This window comes from Python bivittatus, unplaced genomic scaffold (assembly GCF_059951505.1).
Source record: "Python bivittatus isolate LINGU-HERP-01145 unplaced genomic scaffold, Pbiv_v1 ctg000070_np1212, whole genome shotgun sequence".
NCBI lineage: Eukaryota > Metazoa > Chordata > Lepidosauria > Squamata > Pythonidae > Python > Python bivittatus.
Window position 1 is genome coordinate 31,909,050 of NW_028277034.1, and position 24,667 is coordinate 31,933,716.

Below are 24,667 nucleotides of genomic sequence, written 5' to 3' on the forward strand. Positions count from 1 at the left end.
ATGTTCTGGAAGTTTTGTTTCCTAACATTTCGCCAGCATCTGTGACCGGCATCTTCAGAGTGCAGGAGCACAGACAGGAGCAGTCCTCTGTGCCCAGGGTGATGTGACCCTTTTGTGGGTATTTATAGAGACCTGAGGGGGTGGGGAAAGGGGGGATTGGGGGGTGGGGAAAGGGGGGATTGGGGGGCGTGTGGGGGGGGGATTGGGTTACTGAGTGGCTGCTTGTTTTGGTGTCAGAATCTGTGTGTATCTTCCTGGGGATTAGGCAGGGTTTTTTCCTCTATTGAATTGTTAATGAGGGGCTGCTGGGGGTGATTAGCAAGTTCATTGTGTGAACTGTTCGCATGCCCTGGTGGTTGAGCTGAGTTTGTTGACCTTTTGCAGGCTGTATTTTTCAGGATTGGTAGCCAGGTTTTGTTGATTTTTAGACTCTCCTCTTTTTTATTGAAACTGTGCTGGTGTTTGTGAATCTCAATGGCTTCCCGGTATAGCCTGGTATAGTGGCTGTTGGTGTTGTCCAGTATCTCTGTGTTTTCAAATAGGATTTTGTGTCCAGTGTGCTTGAGAGCATGTTCAGCTACTGCAGATTTTTCTGGTTGCTGTAGTCTGCAGTGTCTTTCGTGTTCTTTTATCCTGGTATGTTTCAATAAAAAAGAGGAGAGTTTCAATAAAAAAGAGGAGAGTCTAAAAATCAACAAAACCTGGCTACCAATCCTGAAAAATACAGCCTGCAAAAGGTCAACAAACTCAGCACAACCACCAGGACATGCGAACAGTTCACACAATGAACTTGCTAATCACCTTCAGCAGCCCCTCATTAACAATTCAATAGAGGAAAAAACCCTGCCTAATCCCCAGGAAGATACACACAGATGCTGACACCAAAACAAGCAGCCACTCAGTAACCCAATCCCCCCCCCCCACACGCCCCCCAACCCCCCCCTTTCCCCACCCCCTCAGGTCTCTATAAATACCCACAAAAGGGTCACATCACCCTGGGCACAGAGAGAACTGCTCCTGTCTGTGCTCCTGCACTCTGAAGATGCCGGTCACAGGTGCTGGCGAAACGTTAGGAAACAAAACTTCCAGAATATGGCCACACAGCCCGGAAGACCCACACCAGCCATTGTATGCCGGCCGTGAAAGCCTTCGAGAATACAAAAAACTCTAATGCTTTGCTGCTACCTAGAGGTTGCCAGGAGTTCTGCAGCCCAGATATGGTATGCCTGGTGTGTATATTTACAGTAAGTGTGCATAAGAGTAATGTGTGTAAGAGAAAATGATGGGCAGTGCTTATGCTATAATAAAGGTGTCACAATTCTGCAAGGTCTTTGCTTTAGCAGATTGACATTTCTTAACTTTTGCAAACCACTCTGGGAATCAGTAAGCTGCATGGAAAATGCTGCCAAAGGTAGGGCTGTGACCACAACATCACTTTAAGCCCAAGTGTCAGGAAAATTGTCAGAAAAATCTGTTTCACAGAACTGAAGCTGAAGCCAAAGCTATAGCAGTTCAATGAAAGTAGCCCAGGAGGCTATCAGTAGGCAGAGCAATCCTATATTTTTTACAATTCATTCCTGAGTCTGAATATCACTTGCTGTGATGGCAGGGTGTGTGGGCATAACTCTTGTTTACAGCTCTTTAAAGCTGCTGCCTCTTTTCCTGGAATTATGTGGCTCTCTTCTGGAGTGACCACATGATCCTAGGAAGTCACTGCTTTAAAGAATTGCAGACATGTGCTAGGTTTATGCCCCACCTGTTCATTCTGAAGCACCTGTTTGGAACTAAATCTGAAGCACTGTATAGTCCTATAGCTGTAACTCCCTCTTTCAATTTTTTCTTCACTTGGATACCTTTTTTTCTTTGCAAACCAGCATTAAAGGGTTCTTTTTAAATAGATTTCAGTGTAACTATAATATTGACCAGGCAATATGTATTTTGTAGGCAACACTTTGCTTCAGTGCTTTGATTAGGTGTCAGAGAGAGGCTGATCTGCTTTAACAGGCCATCTCACTTTAAGAAAAGTGGCTTCTGTGCATCCCAATACACCATTAAAAGAAGCAGCTATTTTAATGCTTAGAAGTGAGAGGTGGTTTCTCCTCAGTGGAGTACTTCAAAGAAGCCCTTTGATTTGAAATTCTTAACAAGTATAAATACTGATGCTTGAATGGGCATATAACAACCAAGGCAATTGTGATTATCTTGGTGGTTTTAGTGGATTATATATAGTGAAATATAAGGAAAAATTGAGGGGAGGAGAAAAAGGAAGCTTCTAAATCCCCAACAATTCTACATATTCTGCTGCAAAGCTGTTAGATTTATATCATATTTATGTGGTCCCACTAGTTTCAAGACTTAGAAATGGGAGACTACTGTTCTAATCCTTCTTAGTCAAGATATTACAGAAAGCTTCAAGCATTCATTTTGTTCTCCATGCTGTTTTAATATCTACAACTGATGGCTGAAATTATTGGAAGAGTTCAAGATCTGAGTATCTGAAATGACTGGGGCTCATGTATCATCATCATATCAGAAACAAGGAAGATTGGAGAACTGAAAATGGTGAACAAATTGAAATTCAGATATAATGTAGATATTAAGAAAAGAATTGATGGTGTATTCTGGTAAGCACATTTTCTGTGAAGAATGCTCTTTGATCCAATTCTCTTTCTGGATATCCACACAGTAGTTATGTTAGGGTCTTTTTTAGGCACTTAAATCTTTTCCTGTTTGTTTGTTTACTTATTTATTTATTAGATTTATATTCTGCCTTTTCTCCATGATGATAACGTGCCTTATATGGATGTTACCCTTCATTTTATTCCCATAACAACAACAGAGGTAGGTTGGCCTGAAAGAAAGAGTGTGACTGCCCTCCCCACACATGCAGTTCCTTTCCAATGTGTGTGGACTCAGACTGCTGACTCTCAGGTTCAAGTCCACTTATATTGGACACAATGGGCCAGTCATAATACCTCAGTCTAATCTGCTTTACAGGATTGTTGGGAGAGTAGAATAATAAATGACCATATTTGCCACCTTTAAAAAAAGAATGGAATAAAACATTCACTAAAGACATGCAAATAGCTTACTGTACTTCTCCCTGATCTCTAAAGGTTTGACATGATGTAGAATTATGACAGGGGACATTTTCAAATCTATATTCCTTTTCAAAGAATCTGACACAGCTGCAGAAGAATCCTTTTCAATATCTTAAATGACTAAAACCAACACTTGAATATGAATGATCAATTTGTAATTATGAGTTTTAATATTGGAATATCCTGTCTTTAGCATGTATCCTTCTATGCCAGCTGAAGTGTTCATTAGTAGCAGAACCACCACCCCCAAAACTATTTACCTGCACCTTTAGTTTAGAAGTTGATGCAAGGTTTGTTTTGCTAGTAGAGTTGTTAAATCAAAATATGTGTACAGATGTGTTGCATTGTAGTGTCTGACTCATACTGAAATTGGGAATTACCCTCTCACTTTTCTTTCCTGTCTAATGTGCTAATGGGACACATTTTCATTAGCTTCATAAATCCTAGCTCCTACGCACAAACTCTCTCACCTATAGACATCTAGCCAGTGGAAAAGAAAAAGGGTTACTCATTAATCCATGAAATAAAGCTTTCCAAACTGAAATGCGTGGTTTTTTTATCTCTCCATAAAATGTTAATAAATAGGTAGGTATAGTATACTTGAGGACAGCTAAATTAATTCAACTCATCAGAGAACACTTAAAGTCCTGCAGATATGAAACAGTCATTTACTTGCTTTTTGCTTTGTGTCTTTTTATTCAGTTTGATAGACACTACACCCATTAACGGTTCTGTTGTGTTTGAGGAACTCATTAAGAGTATAGACAAGATGAATGAAATGATAAAAGTGGTAAGTACAGTATCTATGATACTTATGATTATGAATTACTTAACTGTTATGTGAAAAGTCACTTTTCTAGTGAAAAACTGAAATATTAAACAATGTATGAAATTGCAAACAATAACATGTGTTTATTTTTAAATTCATTTAGGGTGTTCAAAGTCTACATTCACCCATAAATATCCCGGTAAGGCTTTCTCAAAACTTGCTTTAACTTGCTTTATTGTAGGCACATATAGAAGATTTTGAACAATGTGTATAACAAAGTATGATTCTGAAATAATAGATATTTACAGCATGTCTTGCTAAATCATCATTGTATGGTTGTGCTTTATCAGAGAAATGGTCCTGATAGAAACTCCTAAGAAATTAATAGCAACTTAAAATTAATCAGTACTATGGCATTAGCCCATATAATCAAAGCTTGCTTTTATACAGTAAGGAATTCCATGTAATAAGAATTCTGAAGCAGATAAAAGCATTTGCTTGATGTTCTGAACATGTTTCAGAGATAATTATATGCAGCAGAATAGCAAAATATGACATTTCATTAGTACCTGGCAACTGCTTTATATTCAGAATTGTAATCTAATTGCAAGTTATAAATTAAAAAAGAAGAAAAAATCTTCCACTCACCTGTTCCTTCTGCTTTATTACATTCAACATTGCAGAGCTGTTATTTTTGCTGCTAATATGAGCAAAATATATATCCCACTTCTTTGTTGGATTTGCTTCTTTATTGACATAAGAAGCTCCCGTCAGAAATGTATTCTCTGAATGCTTAAATATTTGCATCAAATATTCTTGTTTATCACTTTTTAAAAATTGCCAGTGTTCCACAGACTAAGCAACTACAGCTAGCAACTAATTGCTTAATCATAACTTCTCAACGAATACAGTCTGCCAAGTTCAGGAAATGTGAAAAGCGGTTTCAGAAAAGCGGTTTCACACAGATGCAAACATCTTTTAAAGACCTGACCAACTTTTCTTCAGCACAGTAGAAGCTTCCTGGAGTATTATTTTAATACATGTGCACCTTTACATTGCTAAAAAAATGGCATTTTATATATTTTTGACCCATTTCTGAACAACTGTTTCTCAGTAAATGGGGCTGCAGGAATGAATCTGTAGCTTGGGAATGCTCTTGCACAGATGTTTTCTTGAAGGCTCAGATGGAGCAATGGCCAGGACTGCTTTTTATTATCCTTGGCTGATGTAGCTGCACCCTTTTCAATAGAAACTGTTTTGGCAATGGCAAACCACTTTCATACTGCTACCAAAAAAACCACATGGATATGTCTGTGAAGTCATCAAAACTTGAGCTCAACTCAAAGGAGACTTTAGTTTTACATTTATACATGTTTAGTGACTTCCAAATTAGATTATTTCAATGTCCCCCACATGGGGTTGTCTTTAAAGACAGTATGAAAAATGCATTTGATTCAAAATATGGAATCCAGGCCTTTGTCTGGCACCTAATTAGGTAATATAATTCTGTATGATCAGTGCTTTCTCTCCCCTCCCCCCCGTCAATTTAAAGTCAAAGATAATAAAATATTGTCCACTTTTATCTTTTTGTCATTGCTTTGAATCACTGAACATGGTTTGCTAGAGCAAGCAATATAGAGCAATTTGCTTAGGTATTCTGCTACTACCTCCATCTAAGTTCTAAAATAGATTTTCTTTATGCAGTTTTTTTAAAAAGCTTTGTGAAGAAAAGGATATTATGGCGATATAGTATAATTTATTAAAATTAGGATTTTATTGTCATAATGTCCCCCAATGCGGACCACAACAATTATATAACTCAACTACATAAATTTACAAGTGCTGAGTCAGTTTTTAGCCCATATAAATCTAACTGGTGGATGATTATATAGGTGAAGATTTACATGATAAATACACAACTGTTCATATATCTCAGAAGTAACTAAAATGTTCTCAGTTTTATCTGGAAAACTGAATATCTTGACCTAATTTTTCTTACCCCAAATAAATTAAATTGATTATAATATAGCATGTGAGAGAAGAATTAATTTAAGTACTGATATACTGCCCCTAGAGTTTAAAAAATTTAAATTGGTAGAGTTTCTTAACTTCTTTATCCCAGCTGAAAATAGGAAACAGAAACTGATACTGGATGCTTTAAAGAGCAGCGGACAGATACTATATTTGTGGTCCTGTGCACTGTGAAGCACCTTTTCTGAATTTCTAAAGAACTGCACAACTGTACTAGATATTAAGCTTTATACTTTTACAATATTCAGTGATAATAAGGAAACTTTGGGATCTTGTGTTTTATGAACTGTCTATTTCTTGAAGACAGAGTTTTAATTTTTATTTGAATGCTAAATGCTTTGTCCTAGCGCACCAGAATATTATTTATTAAATATAAACACTACGTATTAAGTGACATGAGTATGCCAACTAAAACATCAGGAGAGGAAGAAGTCCGGGGGCACTGCAAAGCAGATTGCAAGTTTTAAAGAGTGATAGTAGTGAGAAAGACTTTTGGACTTCTTAGATGCTGGATTATAGAGACATGTGTCCAATTCAGCAGAACTCTCATTTATTTTGAATGATTTCTTTCAATTATAGTTGATCAGAGACAAATCTGGAAATGTTAAATCTTAACCATATCTTTCAAACATCAGAAGAAGAAAAATAATATCTCTGAGTGTTGAATAATCACTTCTTACTATGAATAGCAATAGTCACATTTCCTCAAAGGATTTGAAAGCTGCCTCAATGGCAGCACAGAACGTACACAAAGTTGCTTGTGCTGGTTATTCAAAATTATATTGTTCAAAAAGATCATGCGTTACAACACTGATCTATGTGGTTTTTGTTCCAGGATCATTGTGTGTTGTCTGCCTTCAAGTGCTTTGTAAATGAATCCTTACTTTTAAAGCCAGCACATGGTAAAAATGAAAAACTTTTCAGTACCACTCTTTCTCGCATCCATTCTTCTCAGCGTAATGTTGAGCGTATCCTCGAACCCTCTGTCCAGGTATGGTTTATATTTACAATATATTTTGTAATTAATTGGTTAACATTTGCACAGGCAACAAATATACCAATAGAAGAGAATATATATAACTCAGGGTTGAATTGCAGAGTCCTTGAGGTTCTGAGCTTGGTTGTTTTTTTGTCACCCTCACCTTGGGGGTAGTGATGTTCCACAGGGTGGGAGCTATCGCAGAAAAGGCTTTCTTCCTAGGTCCCACCCAGCGACACTCCCTAGCTGGCAGGACCTGCAACATGCCTCTCCTGATGGGATGGTAGATGTAACTGGGGAGAAGCAGTCCTTCAAATATCAGTTCAGTATTGTTTGGTGTGGCACAAGAGGTTATAGTTGAAAGCCTCTAAAACGCCTCTAAGACTTTTTCTGGATACCACCCTTCAGAGAGCCTGGCCGAAGGCAATTAGTATTGCTGAAGCAAAAGGAAAATATCTAGAGTATTTTCATGCAATAGAATAATCTTATGAAGCTGCTGAGAACTATGTTATAATTTTATAAGCATCTCTGGTATTAAGCATATTTTCAGCATCCTGTACAAGTCCTATTAACTGAAGTGATTTTCATAAACATCTTTCAAATGCTAAAACACAGTAATAATGCTGGTATTATGAGAAATTTACTTTCTAAAAATATTCCAGGGCCAATTGTTTATTGCTGAGTACTGTATCTAAGATTGTGAATTAAGATTATAAATGTTTTCATTCTCACAACTTGACAGCAGAATCTACTCCAACTATTCCCATGAATATTTTAGTTTATTGAAGCATCGATTTCATGTAAAAGAAAAGGCGATTTGCTGTAGGTCTTTGACATATCTAGTCATGCTTTCATTTGTCCTAGAAATTTGCCATTGTTTCTGTTTTTAATGTCAGATTTTGATTCTGGAACTTCTAATAGCCATTTGACTCTCTGACTGAGAAGGGCTTCTACATCACAGGCTGATAGCTACAGAAAGATATATAATATTTTATAAAGATTAACACTAAGACAAGGATGTCACATAGTTGAGGTTACAAAACAATGAATAAATTACATTTAAATGCAACTATTTATTTATGGTTGCATTTGCCAATTGTAATATAACAACTATGATGTATTATTTTCGTAAATCTGTAAAAATGTTGTGTTCCATCAGTTATATTGATTTATGTTCCCCAAAACTGTGAATAACATTATGACATTTTCTTTGATTTCTAGAACTGTTATTCTTGTGTGGATTACCCAAAGCAATCAGAAAAAGTTTTTTTGCGTGACTTTAAATCATTGCTACAAAGGGTAATAATGATTTATTTTTATTCTTACTGGCATTTTCTCTCACAGTTTCTATGTGACTATTTTGTCATGGTGTTTTAACATTTTAAACCTTTTTTTTACAGCTCTATCAAACTGCTTATGAAACATGAAGGCAAAAGAACATCTATTACTTAAAACTTCATTATAATACAACAATTGTTCTTCCAGGTGGGGGTAGGGTTTTTTTTGTTTTTAATTATATGAGTAGAATATATCGGGATTTTCCACATCAGTGTGAAAACATTGCAGCTGCTTAATAAGAAGAGAGATACTTCATGCATACTCTCAATGAAGCACCTTTTTTTTTAAGGACCTAACAAGTAAATGAAAATGATCATAAAAACTGAAACTATTTGGATCCATTGAAAAGAAATTCAGTTTCCATGTATATTTTAAAACTTGGATTAATTTGTCATTCTACAAAGTAAGATGCGCTATTTCATTTTTAAAAGGTATTAAATGTATTCATTCAATACCTTGAACAATAAGCTACACAGGTATTGTCTAATGTTGTAGAGGAAAGTCTAATATTGTGTCTTGTATTGGAACTCACCTATAAAATTGATCAGTTTTTTGTACAAAGAGTTGCTTAAGTTTCTATTAATAATATTAATAGATAAGGTATGTGAAGAATAATTCAAATTTATTTTTGTCTTTCCCTTGCAGTAGCTTTCCACCTTAAGTGGGTATACTGGGCACATATGTGCATGTTCACACTGCAGTTTCCTATGTATCCCTTTAGATCAAAAGCTACTATATTTCTACACACGGCTAGCACTAATTAAATAACCATAGAGACATATATTTCATATGTTTTTTTCTCAGTTTAAAAGTAACATAAACCAAATCCCCTCCAGATGAAAATCCTTTCCTTCATAGTTATCCCGTGTTGCTCTTCCTGAGGCTAACATGCTTTCCCACTAAAATATTAAAATAAAACCATAGACTATATCAGTTTTTAACACAACAGATTTTGATTCTTAAAGAATATTAATCTTTTTCCATTTTATAGACCACATTAATAGTAAAGCTTGTCATACAGAAATTACTGGAGCAAGCAACCTTCCCAGCTGCATCTCACCATTTATTTATTTACTACAGAGCAAGACCCTGTAGGAAGTCTGAATAAACAAGGTTATGCTCTAAGTCAAGGTTTATACTCAGCTTTCTCCCCAAGTGTTTGCCATTACCATCATACATTCGGCTTAATGCTATGATTTTTTTTTTTAATGAGACCGTTTTGTGAAAACTGTGTATATGTCAAGAGTATGCCTAAATGAAATTGTTGAAAGAATCTACCAAAATGTATAGTTTCAATCTACCAAGTACAGTAATATAAACTCAGACTTACCGCCTTTTTCAGCCATAGAGAAAGGCTTTCTTCTTTCAGCCTTTAGCAGTGCTACGTTCATCAGGCACAAATGGAAGCTAACAAGACAGCAAGACTGGATCAAGTCCAATTCATCTTAGACCAGTTTTGTTCAAACTTGGCCAGTTTAAGATGGGTGGACTTCAACTCCCAGAATTCCCCAGCCAGCCATGTTTGAACAACACTGTCTTAGACTGTCCTTTAATATCTATTTGCTGAGAACAGGTTGCAGAAGACAGGAAAGCTATGAAGATTTGCACTGTGGCAAATAATGGAAAAATAATTTACTCCTAGGGAGGATTAAGTATTTGTTTGTGATAACAATAATAAATTATCAGCAGATATTTCAATATAGGTTAGCGTGAGTTGAATGCTGCCTGCACACTTATGTCCTTCTAACTATTTAATTTAATATTTATTACCCTTGTGAAATCCTGGAATATTGTTTATTTATATGCCAGTTGATCAAATGTATTTAAAATTTGAAAATATTAAATAATATTCAAAGATATGACTTATTTCTTGTAGTATGTACTCTTTTACAAAACTATCACTTCAAAGCAACTTGTTTATCATAAAACCTTGGAACTCCTATTCTGTATATTATATTACATCCAGAAACTGCTATTTTGTGATGTTTCACTTAAAGAAGTCAGTTTCCCTTGAACTGATATTGAATCCTGGTATTTCCATGGATATGTCCATGTTTTCTCCCTTGGCAATGATGGTTTGCCATTTCCTTCTTCCAAGATGCTTTTTTGCTAACTTCTGAGATCAGCCCAAGGACTTAAGATTTCCTGGCAGTCTTTCATGCTAATTTACTGGCTTTGACTCAGTTTAGCTGTTTCAAGATCAGCCACAGTTGACTAGGTGCTGCCATCTGCTGTGATATTAAAAAACAAAACACCTAAGCTATAAATACAGTGTGGGTGGGGTACTGATTTATACAAATTCCTTAAAGTGCAATACTCAAAACATCTAATTCTGTAATATTAGTCCAATTTACTAGACAACCCGTGAGCCATTGGGTCATTGTTTCAGAGATATTTCCTTACCTAAATAGAGAAACAGAATGACCAAGGGCAAAAAATCAGTGGGAGTGTGAGGACGTATGACTTGTGGCCAGCTTCCCCATTGACTTTGCTTGTGGAAAACTGGCAGGGAGCATAAAAAATCCCTCCCTCCCTCCCTCCCTCCTATAATATAGGCTTGGGCCATTTGCCCTCCCCTCACGACCCTCAGGAGAGACCTGGTGAAGCCACCGCCACCTCCGCCACCTCCTCCTCCTCCTCAACTGACCCGTGGAACTGCCTGCCACTTTGCTGGAGGGAGGTAGAACAAAAGGAACCTCAGACAGTGAGGAATACTGCAACCCCACTCCCCATTCCAGTGTCCCCAAGGGCCCCTCTCTCAAGGGAGGAAGAGGGTTCACCCAACAACTGCCAGAGCCCCCCAGCCAGCCCTACCTTGCCAGCAGGCATCCAAGTTGCTCCCTCACCCTTCCCTCAATGCCCACCACCATTAAGAGATTTCAAATTTCTGCTTCATTTCCAAAGCAGCCAATCACCACTCGCCCGTTGGGCCTTGCCACCAGCTGATTGGGCACAGAGGACAGAGGGAGGTGGGAAAGAGGTTGGGGATATGCCCATGATGATCACGTGACCTGGGCTGACCACAGTGGCATAGCAGCACAACAGTGCTGAAGTGGCCACAAATTTGTGGCCTCCTTTCTGGGGTGCCCCAGGGTTCAGTACTCCCTCTACTCCTTTTTAACATCTACATGAAACCACTGGGTGAGATCATCCACCACCATGGGATGAGATATCATCAATATGCAGATGATACTCAGTTATACATCTCCATCCCAGGTGAGGTGAGTGATGCCATGAACACCCTTTCACGGTGCCTGGAGGCTGTGGGGTCTGGATGGGGTGCAACAGGTTTCAGCTGAACCCTGGTAAGATGGAGTGGCTATGGATTGGAGGCCCCTTCGTACCCAAGGTTTTACCATCTTTGATTCTGGATAGGGTTGCACTGCCCCGGGCAGATCCGGTGCATAATCTGGGAGTCATCCTGGACTCATGACTCCTGCTTGAGGAGCAGGTGGCAGTCATGGCCAAGAGGGTCTTTGCCCACCTTCATGTGGTATGCCAGTTGCACCCTTTCCTGGATCAGGAGGCTCTCCGATCAGTCATTCACACCTTGGTCATCTCTCAGCTAAATTATTGCAATGCACTCTACATGGGGCTACCTTTGAAGAGCATCTGGAAGCTACAGCTGGTTCAAAATGCAGCTGCGCAGACAATCTTGGGTGCCCCAAGAACGGCACATATAACACCTTTACTGCACGAGATGCATTGGGTCCCAGTCTGCTTCTGGGTCCAATTCGAAGTGTTGGTTATTACCTTTAAAGTCCTACATGGCATGGGTCCAGGTAACCTGAGGGACCGTCTCATCCCCATTACATCAACCTGTCTCACCCGGTCAGGCAGAGAGGGCATGTTGCAGACCCCGTCAGCAAGAGAATGTGAGCTGGCGGGGCCCAGGAGGAGAGCCTTCTCTGCTGTTGCCCCCACCCTTTGGAATATTCTCCCCCCCCCCCAAGACAGCAGGCCCCTACCCTCCCAGCTTTCTGGAAAGGATTAAAGACCTGGCTCTGCCAGCTTGCATGGGGTAATAACAATCTTACCCAATCCTTGGGGTGGTGGGCACCTTGATGATTCTCCCTGAGCGACTGCCAACTTTATATCTATTCCTGGATCTATTTATTTTCTATTTATTGAGAGTATTGTATATTGTAATTTTAATCGATTTTAACTGTTTTGTAAACCACCCAGAGTTGTTTCAATGAGATGGGCAGTTACAAATTCAATAAATAAATTAATTTTCCAGATTTCAATCCCACATGAGTAATGAGTCCTGGATTTTTGACACATTCTTTAAGTTAGCCCATTTGAGGTACCCTGGTTCAAAAATTGTTGCCCTATGACGCATGGTTTTGCTCAACTGAAGGTTACAGACAAACACTGAGAGTTTTAGTAGTACATAGATAGTACTTGACTGATCTCAAATTTGGCTAAGAAATCAGAAGTATAACACCTTTAAAACCCTTCAATCATTTTATTTATGTTTCTTAGTCTGGAAACACTATTTACCCATCATCAAGAATTGAAAGAGTAAGAACAATTCTCTCTTCCACTATTCTAGTTATACATCAGAACCTGAATGGATATTGGAAGTCACCTTCTACTGGATTACCAGATCTTAGCTGCAAAACTTCAGATGACCAATAGACAGCAGAAAGAGAACAGAAAATACTCTTTGCTAACATCTAGTATTATCTGGATTTTGCAGATGGGACCTGGTAGCCCTATTTAACATAGTCCTGAACCTGACACTGAATGAGAACAGTTAATAATGTGTTAGCCTAAAATATGGTTGGTTCATTCATGGATTGGTATGCTGTATGAACACAGCCAATATAGGGCTGTGTGGTGGTGTTTACACATAACACACTAACCTATGATTAATGTTACCATGGTTTACTAATTTATTCCTTGCTTGGGTTTGTACAACACACTGAACCATCATTTAATTCAACTGGCTGAGTTCATATACCAGCAAACCATATTTTAACCCACCACGCTGTACAAACCCAACTAGTGTAAACAAAAGTGAACCAATATAGTGGTCAAGTGTTGGATGATGACCAAGGAGATCTATCCTCAGCCAATCCAACCTACTTTACAAAATATTGTTGTGAAGAAAAATAGAAGAGGGAAGCACTGATGTATGGCCCCTAAACAAAGATAGCATACAAGTTAAATTCATATATACACAAGAGTTTTCCATGAAGGCTGCATTAGTTTCCTGAAGAAAAAGTGAACATAAAACTTAAATAGTAAAACAACAAATGAGTTCTTGAGTTATACAGAAAAAGAGGAAGATAGTTTCAAAACTGTAGGAAACATCTTTGGAGAATTACTTTTCAGGAGATTTGATCAGGGGAATGGAATTGGTACTGGCATGTCTGAGCTGTCTGTTCAATTTGCATATAAGTGAATTCAGGTTTCTTTTTTAGAACTGGATCTAGATTTTGAGGATGGACAGCGATAACAGTATTTTAAACCTTGATATGAGGAAAGATTTATGATAAATTGTATATTATTGATTCATAGAAGGAGTTACTATCCTGCTGCTGGCTAAAAATGTCATCAATAACATATTGCGTGTGTTATTTTAAAGATTAAACAATCATACTGGAAGATGTAGAATTAAATCCCTATCTTTTAATGAGTGATTTTTAGGCTATTATGCATAGGGAAAAGTTTCAATCTTACCCCATCACTCCATTTTTAGAAGTTAAATAGTTCATTTGAAACTGATATTTTTTTCTTTTCAGGCTGAGGAATGTGAATACAAATCAGTCAGTCCATGTGTTAAAATTGGGGAAGTGATACTGGGGCAGAGCTAAACCCACTTTTCTCAGTTCCATAGCTCCAATATTTGGGCTGGCCCCACCCCTTTCAAAATTCATAGGAAATCTGATCTCCCAACATATGATCCTAAATCAAGCAGTAAATTCTCTTAGAATCTGTCCATATTCATGAATTTTTTAATACAGTATGCCAAGTGATTCATACAATGAAAGGTTTTCTAAGCATTTACATACAGAATAAGGCCTCCTTCCTCCCTTCCAAGGCTGTCAAATGTATTCCAAACGTCCTGCTGATCTGGAGAAATTTGAAAACAACCCTTCCTTTCAAATACTTTACAAATCCTATGTGAGCAAAGACATTCCTGCTTGCATGGAGCGTAGGCAATAAAACCAAGGCAAAGCAGATCTAAATCCCAACACACTTCATATGGGCTTTATTGCTTGGTGCTCCCCTGGAGCATCATCTAATATGAGAATGAATGAATCTATAAAGAAAGGAAAAACAAATCATACCTCACTAATAACCCTCTTTCATGGGAGTGAATATGCTTGTGTATATGATGTTAGACAGGTTCACTGGATTACTGTGGGGCTAATATAAAGGAATTTCCATTGTTACCTACAATTAATTACTGAGCCAGTGTTTTGCTCTGCCAAGTACTAATATCACATGTATTATTTGGGGTTTGATAACTTTTTCTTATTTTTGAAAATGTAAGTGGAAATCAAATATTCTTTGGTTTTATGCCCCATATCAACATCAGTAGCTTTGGCTGTACTGGGATAACTCCAAATGCCTTAGCTGAGGAGAGTCAGAAAAAGAAGTACTGTAGTCCAGCCTATGCAAAGATTTATAGTCTTCATCAACTAAAAATCCACCTCATGTGTGAGGCCTGTGATTTTTTGTGCAAAGAAAGTAAAAAAGAAAAAAGAAAAAAACTTCTAGTCTAAAGCTCAGCAATGTCTGCATACCAAGCTCAAAATCAACTCAAGCAAATTCAGTGATGATGTCCATGAATTAAAGTTTTTTTTTTTCCAGAATTCAGCAAATACTCTTCTAAAATTAAAATCCAATATATTTTATTTACACCACAGTTTCACAATTAGCAGGGCAGGGTTGCACCCCAATCATAGCATAACTTTGTTCTCAGTCTGACTAGGCACTTTTTTAATAAGGCCTGAAACACAGTCATTTTCAAAGGCAGTAACATCTCATTCACTGAACAATTCTGTATGCCGCCTAGCAGTCTTCGTCAATTCCAAGTTGCTTCCATCAAAATCATTCCATTGCTGACTCAGGTAGAATACACTAAAAGCACGTGAATTGTCTTCCAGTTCATAGTTTTTCCCTACTATATTCACTATATAGTTCAATAAATAGATACGCTCTGATATCATAAGAGGCGCAAACATTATTAAAAATATCAATAAACATAGCACTCATTTAGTATTTATACAAATTATAAATGTTGATTGATGCATAAAAAAGTATGGTTGTTCTATCACTTCATGTCTCCAGAAAGCTGAACATGTACTTCACAACCTTATTTGATAATTCTTGCAAGACCAAGACATCACTTGATAAAACAAAACAAATGAACATACAAAAATAGCTTTTAAATCAGTTGACTATCTCCAATGTCAGTTCAAGATTTAAATGCTGGATTCCTAATTTTAAGTAAGTAACTATGAATATAGAGTAAACTGTTCATTGGTGAATAATGATTATAAAATATTTACTTCAGTGTTGGCAGAAAGGTTAAAAAAATCTTACAGGAATTTATTCATCATGACCAATGTGGATTTTTGCCTAAAAGACAATTAAAAGATAATGTCAGAATTGTGCTGGATATTATAGAATACCTAAAATATCATAATGAATGCCAGACAGCTCTTATTTTTTTGGATGCAAAGAAAGCTTTTGACAATTTGAACTGGATGTTTATGTTTAAAGTTTTGGAAAGCATGGACTTTGGAGAACATTTTATACAGGGAATTAAGTCAATTTATATGCCTCAAAAGGCTAGTATTATTGTGAATGAAGAATTAACTGAACCATGTCAGATACAAAAAGGAACAAGACAAGGTTGCCCTTTGTCGCTTTTGGTCTTTATTTTGGTTCTCGAAGTTTTTAATAGAGATATTAGAAGGGATGAACAAATAAAGGGCTTAAAGATCAAACAAGAGGTTTTTAAACTGAGGGCTTTTGCTGATGACTTAGTTTTGATACTACAGGATCCTCTGGAATCTGCCAAGTATCTGATGAAGAAACTGAAGGAATTTGGCTCATTGGTGAGTCTTAAAGTAAATAAACAAAAAACAAAAATGTTAATTAAAAATATGACCCTGCCTAATCAGGATCTGCTGATGAGTAAGACAGGCTTCAGGAGTGAAAAAAAGGTGAGATATCTGGGGGTGATTTTGTCAACCAAAAATAGTATGTTGTTCCAGAATAACTATGGTAAAATTTGGAATGAAATGAAAAAAGATTTGGTATGATGGAAACAATTACAATTGTCTCTCACGGGGAGAATTTCTGTGATTAAAATGAATGTTTTGCCTAGGATGTTGTTTCTTTTTCAGACTATACTGATTTTGACTACAGATTCACTGTTTAAACAGTGGCAGAGAGATATTTCCAAGTTTATTTGGCAAGGCAAAAAACCAAGAATTAAATATAAATTGTTACAAGATTTTGTATTTTATATATACAATATATTTTATATATACAAGATTTGTATTATATAAGATGTTACAAGGAACGAGGAGGTTTGGGACTGCCTAATTTAAAATTGTATTTTGATGCTTGTTGTTTGCTTTGGATGAAGGACTGGATAACCTTGGAGAATAAAAAATTATTACAACTTGAAGGTCATGAATTAAGATTTGGGTGGCATGTCTATTTGTGGTATGATAAAGTTAATAAGGATTTTAAAAATCACTATATTAGGAATGCTTTACTGCAGATCTGGAATAAATATAAGGCAAAATTGTCTCCTAATGTATCTTTGTGGTTATCATCTCAGGAAGCATTTGCCAGAAGAGAAAATGTGGGAGAAATGAAGTGGTTAAAATATAAAGACTTGTCAAATTTTGCAGAGGGTGAACCAAGTTTTGAACAAAGAACAGTTAAAGTTAGAAGGTTTTATATGTCATTGGTTTACTCATATGCAATTGTTTGAATGTTTCAAGCTGAATTGAAAAGAATAATAGATTTGTTAATGAAACAATTTATTTTGAGATTCAACTTTGTACAAATGATGAACATGTTATTGCTAAGATGTATGAGATGTTGTTATAGATGAATCTAGAAGAGGAACAAGTCAAGGAATGCATGATCAAATGGGCTAAAAACTTCGGATACAATATTATGTTGGAACAATGGGAAAATATGTGGAATAAAGGTTTGAAATTTATGTTGAACTATAATTTAAAAGAAAAATTTTATAAAATGATGTATCTTTCGTATTTAACTCCTGATAAGTTATCAAAAATGTACATATACTGGGGAGTATTGGGTCAGGGACTGGGGTTGTAACAAATGTTTGTTGGAAATGTTTGCAGAGTGAAGGAACCTTTTATCATCTTTGGTGGACCTGTGAAAAGGCTAAAAAAAATTGGGATCAGATATGTATTGCTATTCAAAAGATTATTAAAGTGAGCATTCAAAAAAACCCAGAACTGTTTTTATTGGGTTTGATGGAGAAAGGACTGGAAAAACAACATGGAACTTTGCTTTTGTATATGATCACAGCTGCAAGACTGTTATACGTGCAAAGATGGAAGGATCCACAAATACCTACAGTGGAAGAATTGATCATTAAATTAATGGATTTGGCTCAAATGGCAAAATTAACAGTGTTAATAAGAGATAATGCTGTTTCTAAATTTGCCTCCTTATGGCAACCCTTCTTAGATTATGTGCTTGTGTGGGGAAAAAATGAGGCTTTGATTGTGGGTTTTAATGATTAAAATCCAATTTTAGCAGCATCATTGAGTTGCTTGTGTTGATAGAAATAATGTGAATTTGGATTAATTAGTGGTAAGAGGTTAGTTTTTTAAAATTTGTATTTATATCTGTATTGGAGATAGTCGGAAGTCACTTTTTGTTTCAATTTTCTATCTATCCTCACTATTTTAGTTCTTTTAGCTCTATCTTCTCTCTTTGCTGTACTTTCTGTTTTGTATTTTAATTGTACTTTCTAATATAATAAAGTTCTTATTAAAAAATATATATAGAGTAAATTGTTGATCACTGTACTTTGGTGCAAAGATGAGAAAGAAATAGCAAATTAATACAAAGCATTACAGTATTAAGACTCAGTGATGCTGCTAACAATTGGATTAACATTCTCTTCCTCCCCCCAGAAATGTTTGTAAGTGCCTCCCCATCCGTATGTCTTTAAAAATCTGAAGTCTGCAGTTGCTGAGTAATTCCTTGATTATTGTGATGCAGAAACAGCCAAAGTGTAGTCATTGCTACAGTGCTTAGTCTGTTAAAAATTGTCACCCCTTTGGAAGTGCAAATTATATATTAACTTTTACTAGGAAGTTCTTGGCCTAAATTTGCTTCTTCACAACTGAGAACAAAATTTGCCCAGCCAGTAAATGTTAAAGCAGCAGCACATAAGTAATAACAAATATAGAAAATACACACTGCTGCACACTGCCCAATTCTTCCTGGAATCCCTCAGCCAATGGAAATGTTTCACCAAATCAGAGAAATGTCACTTATTGTTTGTTCTATATGGCCCAGATGACGCCCACAATGTATAGCTCTAATGAGCTATTATCAGAATTCAACAACAATCCTTGACATCAAATAAGGCTTATTAGGAAGATGTCATGAATCTCACTGATTCAAGTTACTGAAAGTTGATAGCCTCCTTGCCTCAAACAGAAGATTGTATACCCAGATGTGAAATCAGCTGCAGCAAAAACTGTGTTAATACCTTTTCTCTCATAACAGATTATTAATTTACTACAAATCAGATTCATCAAGGTTATATTTTTGCATTTTCAGTAATAATAATAATAGCTGCATAAAGGTTCTTTTTGAGGAAGCTATCCTTATTTTTTATAATAAAAAGAGGGAAAAATGAAAGAATGGATCCATGTTTATAAATTATTGGGATTATTTTTTTTAAAGGTTTCCTCTTGGGGAAACCTTTGCCACACACTAGAAGACTAAATCTTAAATTTCTAAAAGACAGACTTTCTTCAGAAGTTCTGTATCTCTGACATTAGCAACAAGCCAGGGATCTTAGCTTGGCCATAACATGAAATAAACCATAGATTGCATTTCTCTACGGTGTTTCAGCTGACTAGAGAAGCCAAATGGGTGTATATTGGAAAGCGTATAACAACACATATGAACATTCAAAATACACTAGAAGTTTTTTCAAACACAGTTTATCATATACAAACTGGCTTGCTATATTTTATCAGTAAGTATGGTTCAGTATGCCAACTTTCTCCATGACATCCCATTTTATTTATGAATGCAATGCCTGAATTGGATCATCCTAAATAGAAGCACAAGCTGATACACATGTTTAAGCATATCATCATCAGTTCAAGAGAAGAACTGGTCTAAAGTTACTGTAGCATTTCCACGTGTATTTAAAAGTAGAGACGTATATAATTGAAAGATTGTAACATCAACTGTACAGCATGATAAAGACACAGAAACCTTGGGAAAAATTCAACTCATTTACAAATAAGCATTCTTCCTGGTTTGGGTGACTGCAAATCCTCCTCATGCTTCATGAAGCTATGCTAATCCGGGACAAGCGATCACAGAATCTTCGGCATATATATTGTAGTGGTAGCAATTATACAGACATTAACAGTTCTCTAAAAGCAAATACGTTAAAAATTTACACTGGCCAAGATCCTCTGCATCAACAAGATAAAGAATTACTTTGTCTGTATGAAAAATAAGGGTGGGATACTTTCTTTGTACAATTCTCCAACTCAAGTAGCCTACATGTTGGGTACCAGAAAAGATGTCTTCTATAAGAAAAGGTATGTTGGGGCACTAGCCATGAGTGTAAAGGGAAGGATTCAGGATGCTAGAGAATAAAGATGGGCCATATTTTTCATGAAATATGTTACGAGCAAGTTAGAAAAAAGAAAAGGATTACCTGATAAAGGAACAGAGGAAGAGATGTTTGCAAAGTGTATTGTTATTAAAGAAGAACAAAATTTTACTTCTCTTGAATCCAAAAAGTCAAACTGTGATGGACTTGATATTCTGTGAATTAAGATGCTATTCTTGGAAGATGTTCTGAAAGCATTTCCATTCAGCTACTTAGGAAGCCCTTGTGGAAGACTTCTGAGAAGCCAACTGTCTCATCCTGAAAGGGGTTGTAGAATCAAATTCTGAAAGTTGTAAAGCAGAGGGAATTGAGATTTGAATGGCAGACTTATGCTTGATGGGTGTAAAGAAGTTTGGGTCAGTTTAGAAGGTAGTGATATTCCCACCGGAGAGATGGAGCAACAGGATGAACTCGTTGTGATGAGAATGCAGATAGTAAAGAAAGAAATAAGAAGGAAAAAAAACGTTAAGCAGGAAGATGATCAAATCTATGACAAATATACTTCTCCTGTGGTGGTTGAAAACAAACTGAAGGGGTTTAATGAGAGTTAAGCTTAGTCATGTGTATATGTAGGAGTAGGGGTGTCACCATATAAATCTGTAAGCATTCAAAGATTCCAAAATGGCCACTGCATAGGCACATAACCCAACTGCATAAGTCACAGAGCTATGGGTCTGGAGAAATGTTACTAGCATTATCCATACCTTATTAAGTCTTAGGAAATTATAAAAACAGAATTGTCCAAGAGGGATTTTGATGTGTGAATACAAATATCTAGATTTTTATTTCTTGTCATATTTGTCTTCTTATTGGAACATTTATTTTTATGTGATTTTTGTGATTTTAACTTTGAACTGTTTATTGTGATTATTCCATGGTCATTTTACTACAAATTATTGATTGTAAGCTAGTGAGAATCAATTGATTAAACAAACAAACAAACAAACTACATTGGTAATTACTTGAAACACTGAGATTAAGCCAACAGAAATGGGTTGATTTTGAAAACAGAGATTGTTATAAACACCATCTTTCATTATCCATCCTGATAAACACATAGAGCTACATACTGATTAAAAAGTAGAAACAACAACAACATTGTTCTGACAGACACCCTGGATTTACTGGGCTCTAAAAAGGAGCTCCAGTCAGACCCAACCATTCAACTGCCTAGAAGGGGTAAGTTTATTTATGGGCCCTGCCTATTAGCTCCAAGAAACGATGCCCTGCTGAGATGGAGAATGCCTTCTATACCACTTAGAAGAATATGAAATGTTCACATTTATTAGGAATTTTAAAAATCAGGTCAAATGAGCAGGAACAGCACAAGGTTTGAGATTGTAATATCAAAGTGCTCTTCCATATCCAGAAAAGCACTGCCATTTCTGGACATAATTTTTGGAGAAAAGACATCTAGAACTACAGTAGGAAAAAAGAAATTAAGGTAAGCATTACATCAGAAATAGGAAATATCCAGTCTGCGGAAGAATGACCATTACAAATGTGGGTGGACACTCTACCCTAATCTTTAATACTAATTTCAACTCTATGTTGCATCTGAAACAAGTAATGGACTATGCATGATTCTAATCTATCTCATAAATGATACTGTTCTGGAATTTCATGGCCATTAAAGCTATTGGGGGAACAATTGCAGTATGTTTTGCCCAATTTATACCATCTTATACATAACAGGATACAAATGAATTTCACAATAGTTCCTCCTGGAGCATACTTTTGCATATTTCACTGCCAGAGTTTCCATAGCTGAACATAGCATTTAACCTAGAATTAAAAAAAAAAACAATCTGCAATGGATCAGAGGGAAGTTGTATCCACTTTCCAAAATTATGAAGTGGCTGAGGAGTCTAGATCTAAGTTTTAAAAAATGCCTGGTCAATTAGAGAAGAAGCCTCTAATCTTCCAAAAGAGATTTACAGCTTTGTTTTTAGATTAGTGTAATTGCTTTTTCCAGCATGTATTGCAGTCATTTACAAGTTTGCATGTGTTAATTAATACATATTCACTGAACTAGTATTTCTTGTGAACTAGTGTTTCTCATTCATTTTTTATCCTCAGCAAAAACCTGCTCCCATCTTATTTATTAAAGGCTTCAAAACGAAAGGACTGAAACATAACTGGCCTAAGTATCTATCTTTAATTTCCAATCTGGCTAGGTTCCTGGGGGATAAGTAGTCTGAGAAAAAAGATCTCTGCAGCAGAAGCAGTGAGCTAGTAAGATAAAAGGAAAACCCCATACCTGCCACAATCAAGGAAATACTGTTTTCTGGGGAATCCCCTGTGTTCCATCCAATTTATGCATCATCGGTGGCACTAATGATAAGATACTGCTAAACCACGAAGAGATGTCTTGATTATTTATAGACATTATTAAGAATAGGAAAAAAGGTAGGTATGTTTCAGATTTCACCTGCATCTATTTATGTGGCCAGTTGTAACAGAGCAAATCTGGGAGGGGAAATACCTTATTATTTTATCTGATTATTCTCTTAAATTATGAAAACTGCACATTTTAATGCTAGGGTCTTCTCAAGGCACTTACAGACTTCAGTGTGTCTTTGGTGCTCCTAGACTCCCTGCCCTTAAACTTACTAATATTTTTTAATTTATGATTTTTGATAAAAATCAAAAATCATAAACTGGAAGCTGGCATGATGCAAGAAGGTAATGATTTCTTTTACAGACCACAAGATCTGATTTGAATCTAGGCTATTTACTAAGAAGGCTGGAATCTGTCCTATTTCCCCATGTCATTATTCTAAGCCAAAATCCCTGCTCCACCCCCTTCAGCTGCTGTAATGAAAATATGAGTGCCTTGGTCCCTGGGTTCAAGAACAATTTCAATTTGCAGAAATAGAAAAGGAGTAAGGTCTTTTCCATTAAATTACTTGGGTGAAAAGCTGGGTTTCAATCCTCTGGATTAATCCCCAGGGTCAGGTTCAACACTGAGCAGTGAATTTGCTTCTTTAATATTGCGCTCTCTGTTTATCTCCCACAGAGGACAACTTGGAATCCCAATGTAGAAGACTGAAGAGTAGTCTTTCTCATCTAAAGATGGTGAAAAACAGTAGTAATTCAGGCTAAGCAAGGGGAAGGCACTAAAAAAATGGTAAAACAGGCAAAGTTTATCAAGCTCACTCTAGGGAACTTCACAGACATAAAGCATGGCTGGGGAGTTCTGGAAGTTGAAATCCACACACCTTGAAGTTGCTGAGATCAAGAAACACTGACCAAAGTGTTGCTGCCTACAATCAAAACCCAGCACAATGCCCGTCTTCCTCATCTTGTTAAATTGAGGTTGCCAACTCTATCTAAAACCAATTCTGGAAATTTCCTGTTCACTGCCCAGTGTGCCTTTGGAAGATGGGTGGCCATATAAATATGTCAGGTTAAATAAATTATTATTATTACTGCTACTACTACTACTACTACTACTACTACTACTACACTGGATTTATCTCCGCCCATCTCCCCTAATGAGGGGACTGGGCGGCTTACATAGTACAATAGCTAACAATTACAGTTACAATCCTACTCTATTACAATTACAGCCCCACTCTATTGTGGCCAGCGGTCGCAAGGGAGTTAGCTCATCTTTCTCCACCAACAATCTTTTTCCGCCCATCGTGTCAGTCACGTCCAGTGTCCAGCATTTTTCTGCCGATTGGGTCCAGCACCAGTTCCAGCTTCCCCGGGCAAAACGCTGCCAGCGTTTCCTCCCACCGAAATGGGAGTACCTATTTATCTACTCGCAGATAGTATGCTTTTGAACTGCTAGGTTGGCAGAAGCTAGGGACGAGTGATGGGAGCTCACCCCGTCATGCAGAGCTGGGCTTGAACCGCTGGAGTGTCGACCATTTCTGGCCAGCAATCTCCAGCATCATTAAACCCATACACCACCACGTCCCCTGAGCTCCTACGCCACCGTGTCCCCTAAATACAGGTAGTTCTCACTTAGCAACCACATTTGCGACCAGGAACTCAGTAGTTAAGTGAAACAGTCACTAAGTGAAACCGCTATTGTGCTTATGATCTTAGTTCAGCTTTCCTTTGCTTTACAGACCTGAGAAGGTTGTAAATGTGAGGAGTGGTCATAAAGTTACTTTTCATCACTGTCATAACTGCAAATGGTCACTAAATGAAGCAGTCGCTAAATGTGGACCAACTGTAAATGAATTTCCCTGACTCAATAAATAGGGGATGTAGCACACCTGTGTATAATGACCTACTTATATAGACCCACCAAAAGCCACACTCAGAAAAAAGGCAGAGGTCTTCCAAAAGAAACAGTAAAGAAAAGAAAGGGGAGATGATGAAGGATGGAGGAGAGAAGGAGAATCCCTACATGGAGAAGGGAAGAAAAGAGAAAGGGAGAGTGAACAAACCTGGATGGAAATGAGGGGAAGAGACAGGGTAGGAAATAAAAGCAAGAAAAGCCCTCTCTAGACAAGAGTTTACTGAGACTTTGAGCAGCAATGTCTACAGTCATTGCTACATTTTGCTCATTACTTTGATTACAACCCCTTCTTTATTCTTAGGCG

General features: G+C 36.9%; 1 protein-coding gene across 1 annotated transcript; it reads left to right on the forward strand.

Annotated features, from left to right (window-relative positions):
- Nucleotides 1–3,808: 3,808 nt before the first annotated feature.
- IL21 (interleukin 21) lies at nucleotides 3,809–9,980 on the forward strand. Its single transcript, XM_088133262.1, has 5 exons — nucleotides 3,809–3,891; nucleotides 4,034–4,069; nucleotides 6,737–6,892; nucleotides 8,102–8,179; nucleotides 8,281–9,980. Exons 1-5 carry the CDS (start codon nucleotides 3,871–3,873, stop codon nucleotides 8,305–8,307), a joined length of 318 nt encoding a protein of 105 aa, XP_087989388.1. The 5' UTR covers nucleotides 3,809–3,870; the 3' UTR covers nucleotides 8,308–9,980.
- Nucleotides 9,981–24,667: the final 14,687 nt, after the last annotated feature.

Excerpts from the sequence above, each read along its gene's own strand:
- IL21 (XM_088133262.1), top strand. The coding sequence starts at position 3,871 with ATGAATGAAATGATAAAAGTG. Across the intron at positions 3,892-4,033 it reads TGAATGAAATGATAAAAGTG|GGTGTTCAAAGTCTACATTC; the intron begins GTAAGTACAGTA and ends AAATTCATTTAG. Across the intron at positions 6,893-8,101 it reads TCCTCGAACCCTCTGTCCAG|AACTGTTATTCTTGTGTGGA; the intron begins GTATGGTTTATA and ends TTTGATTTCTAG.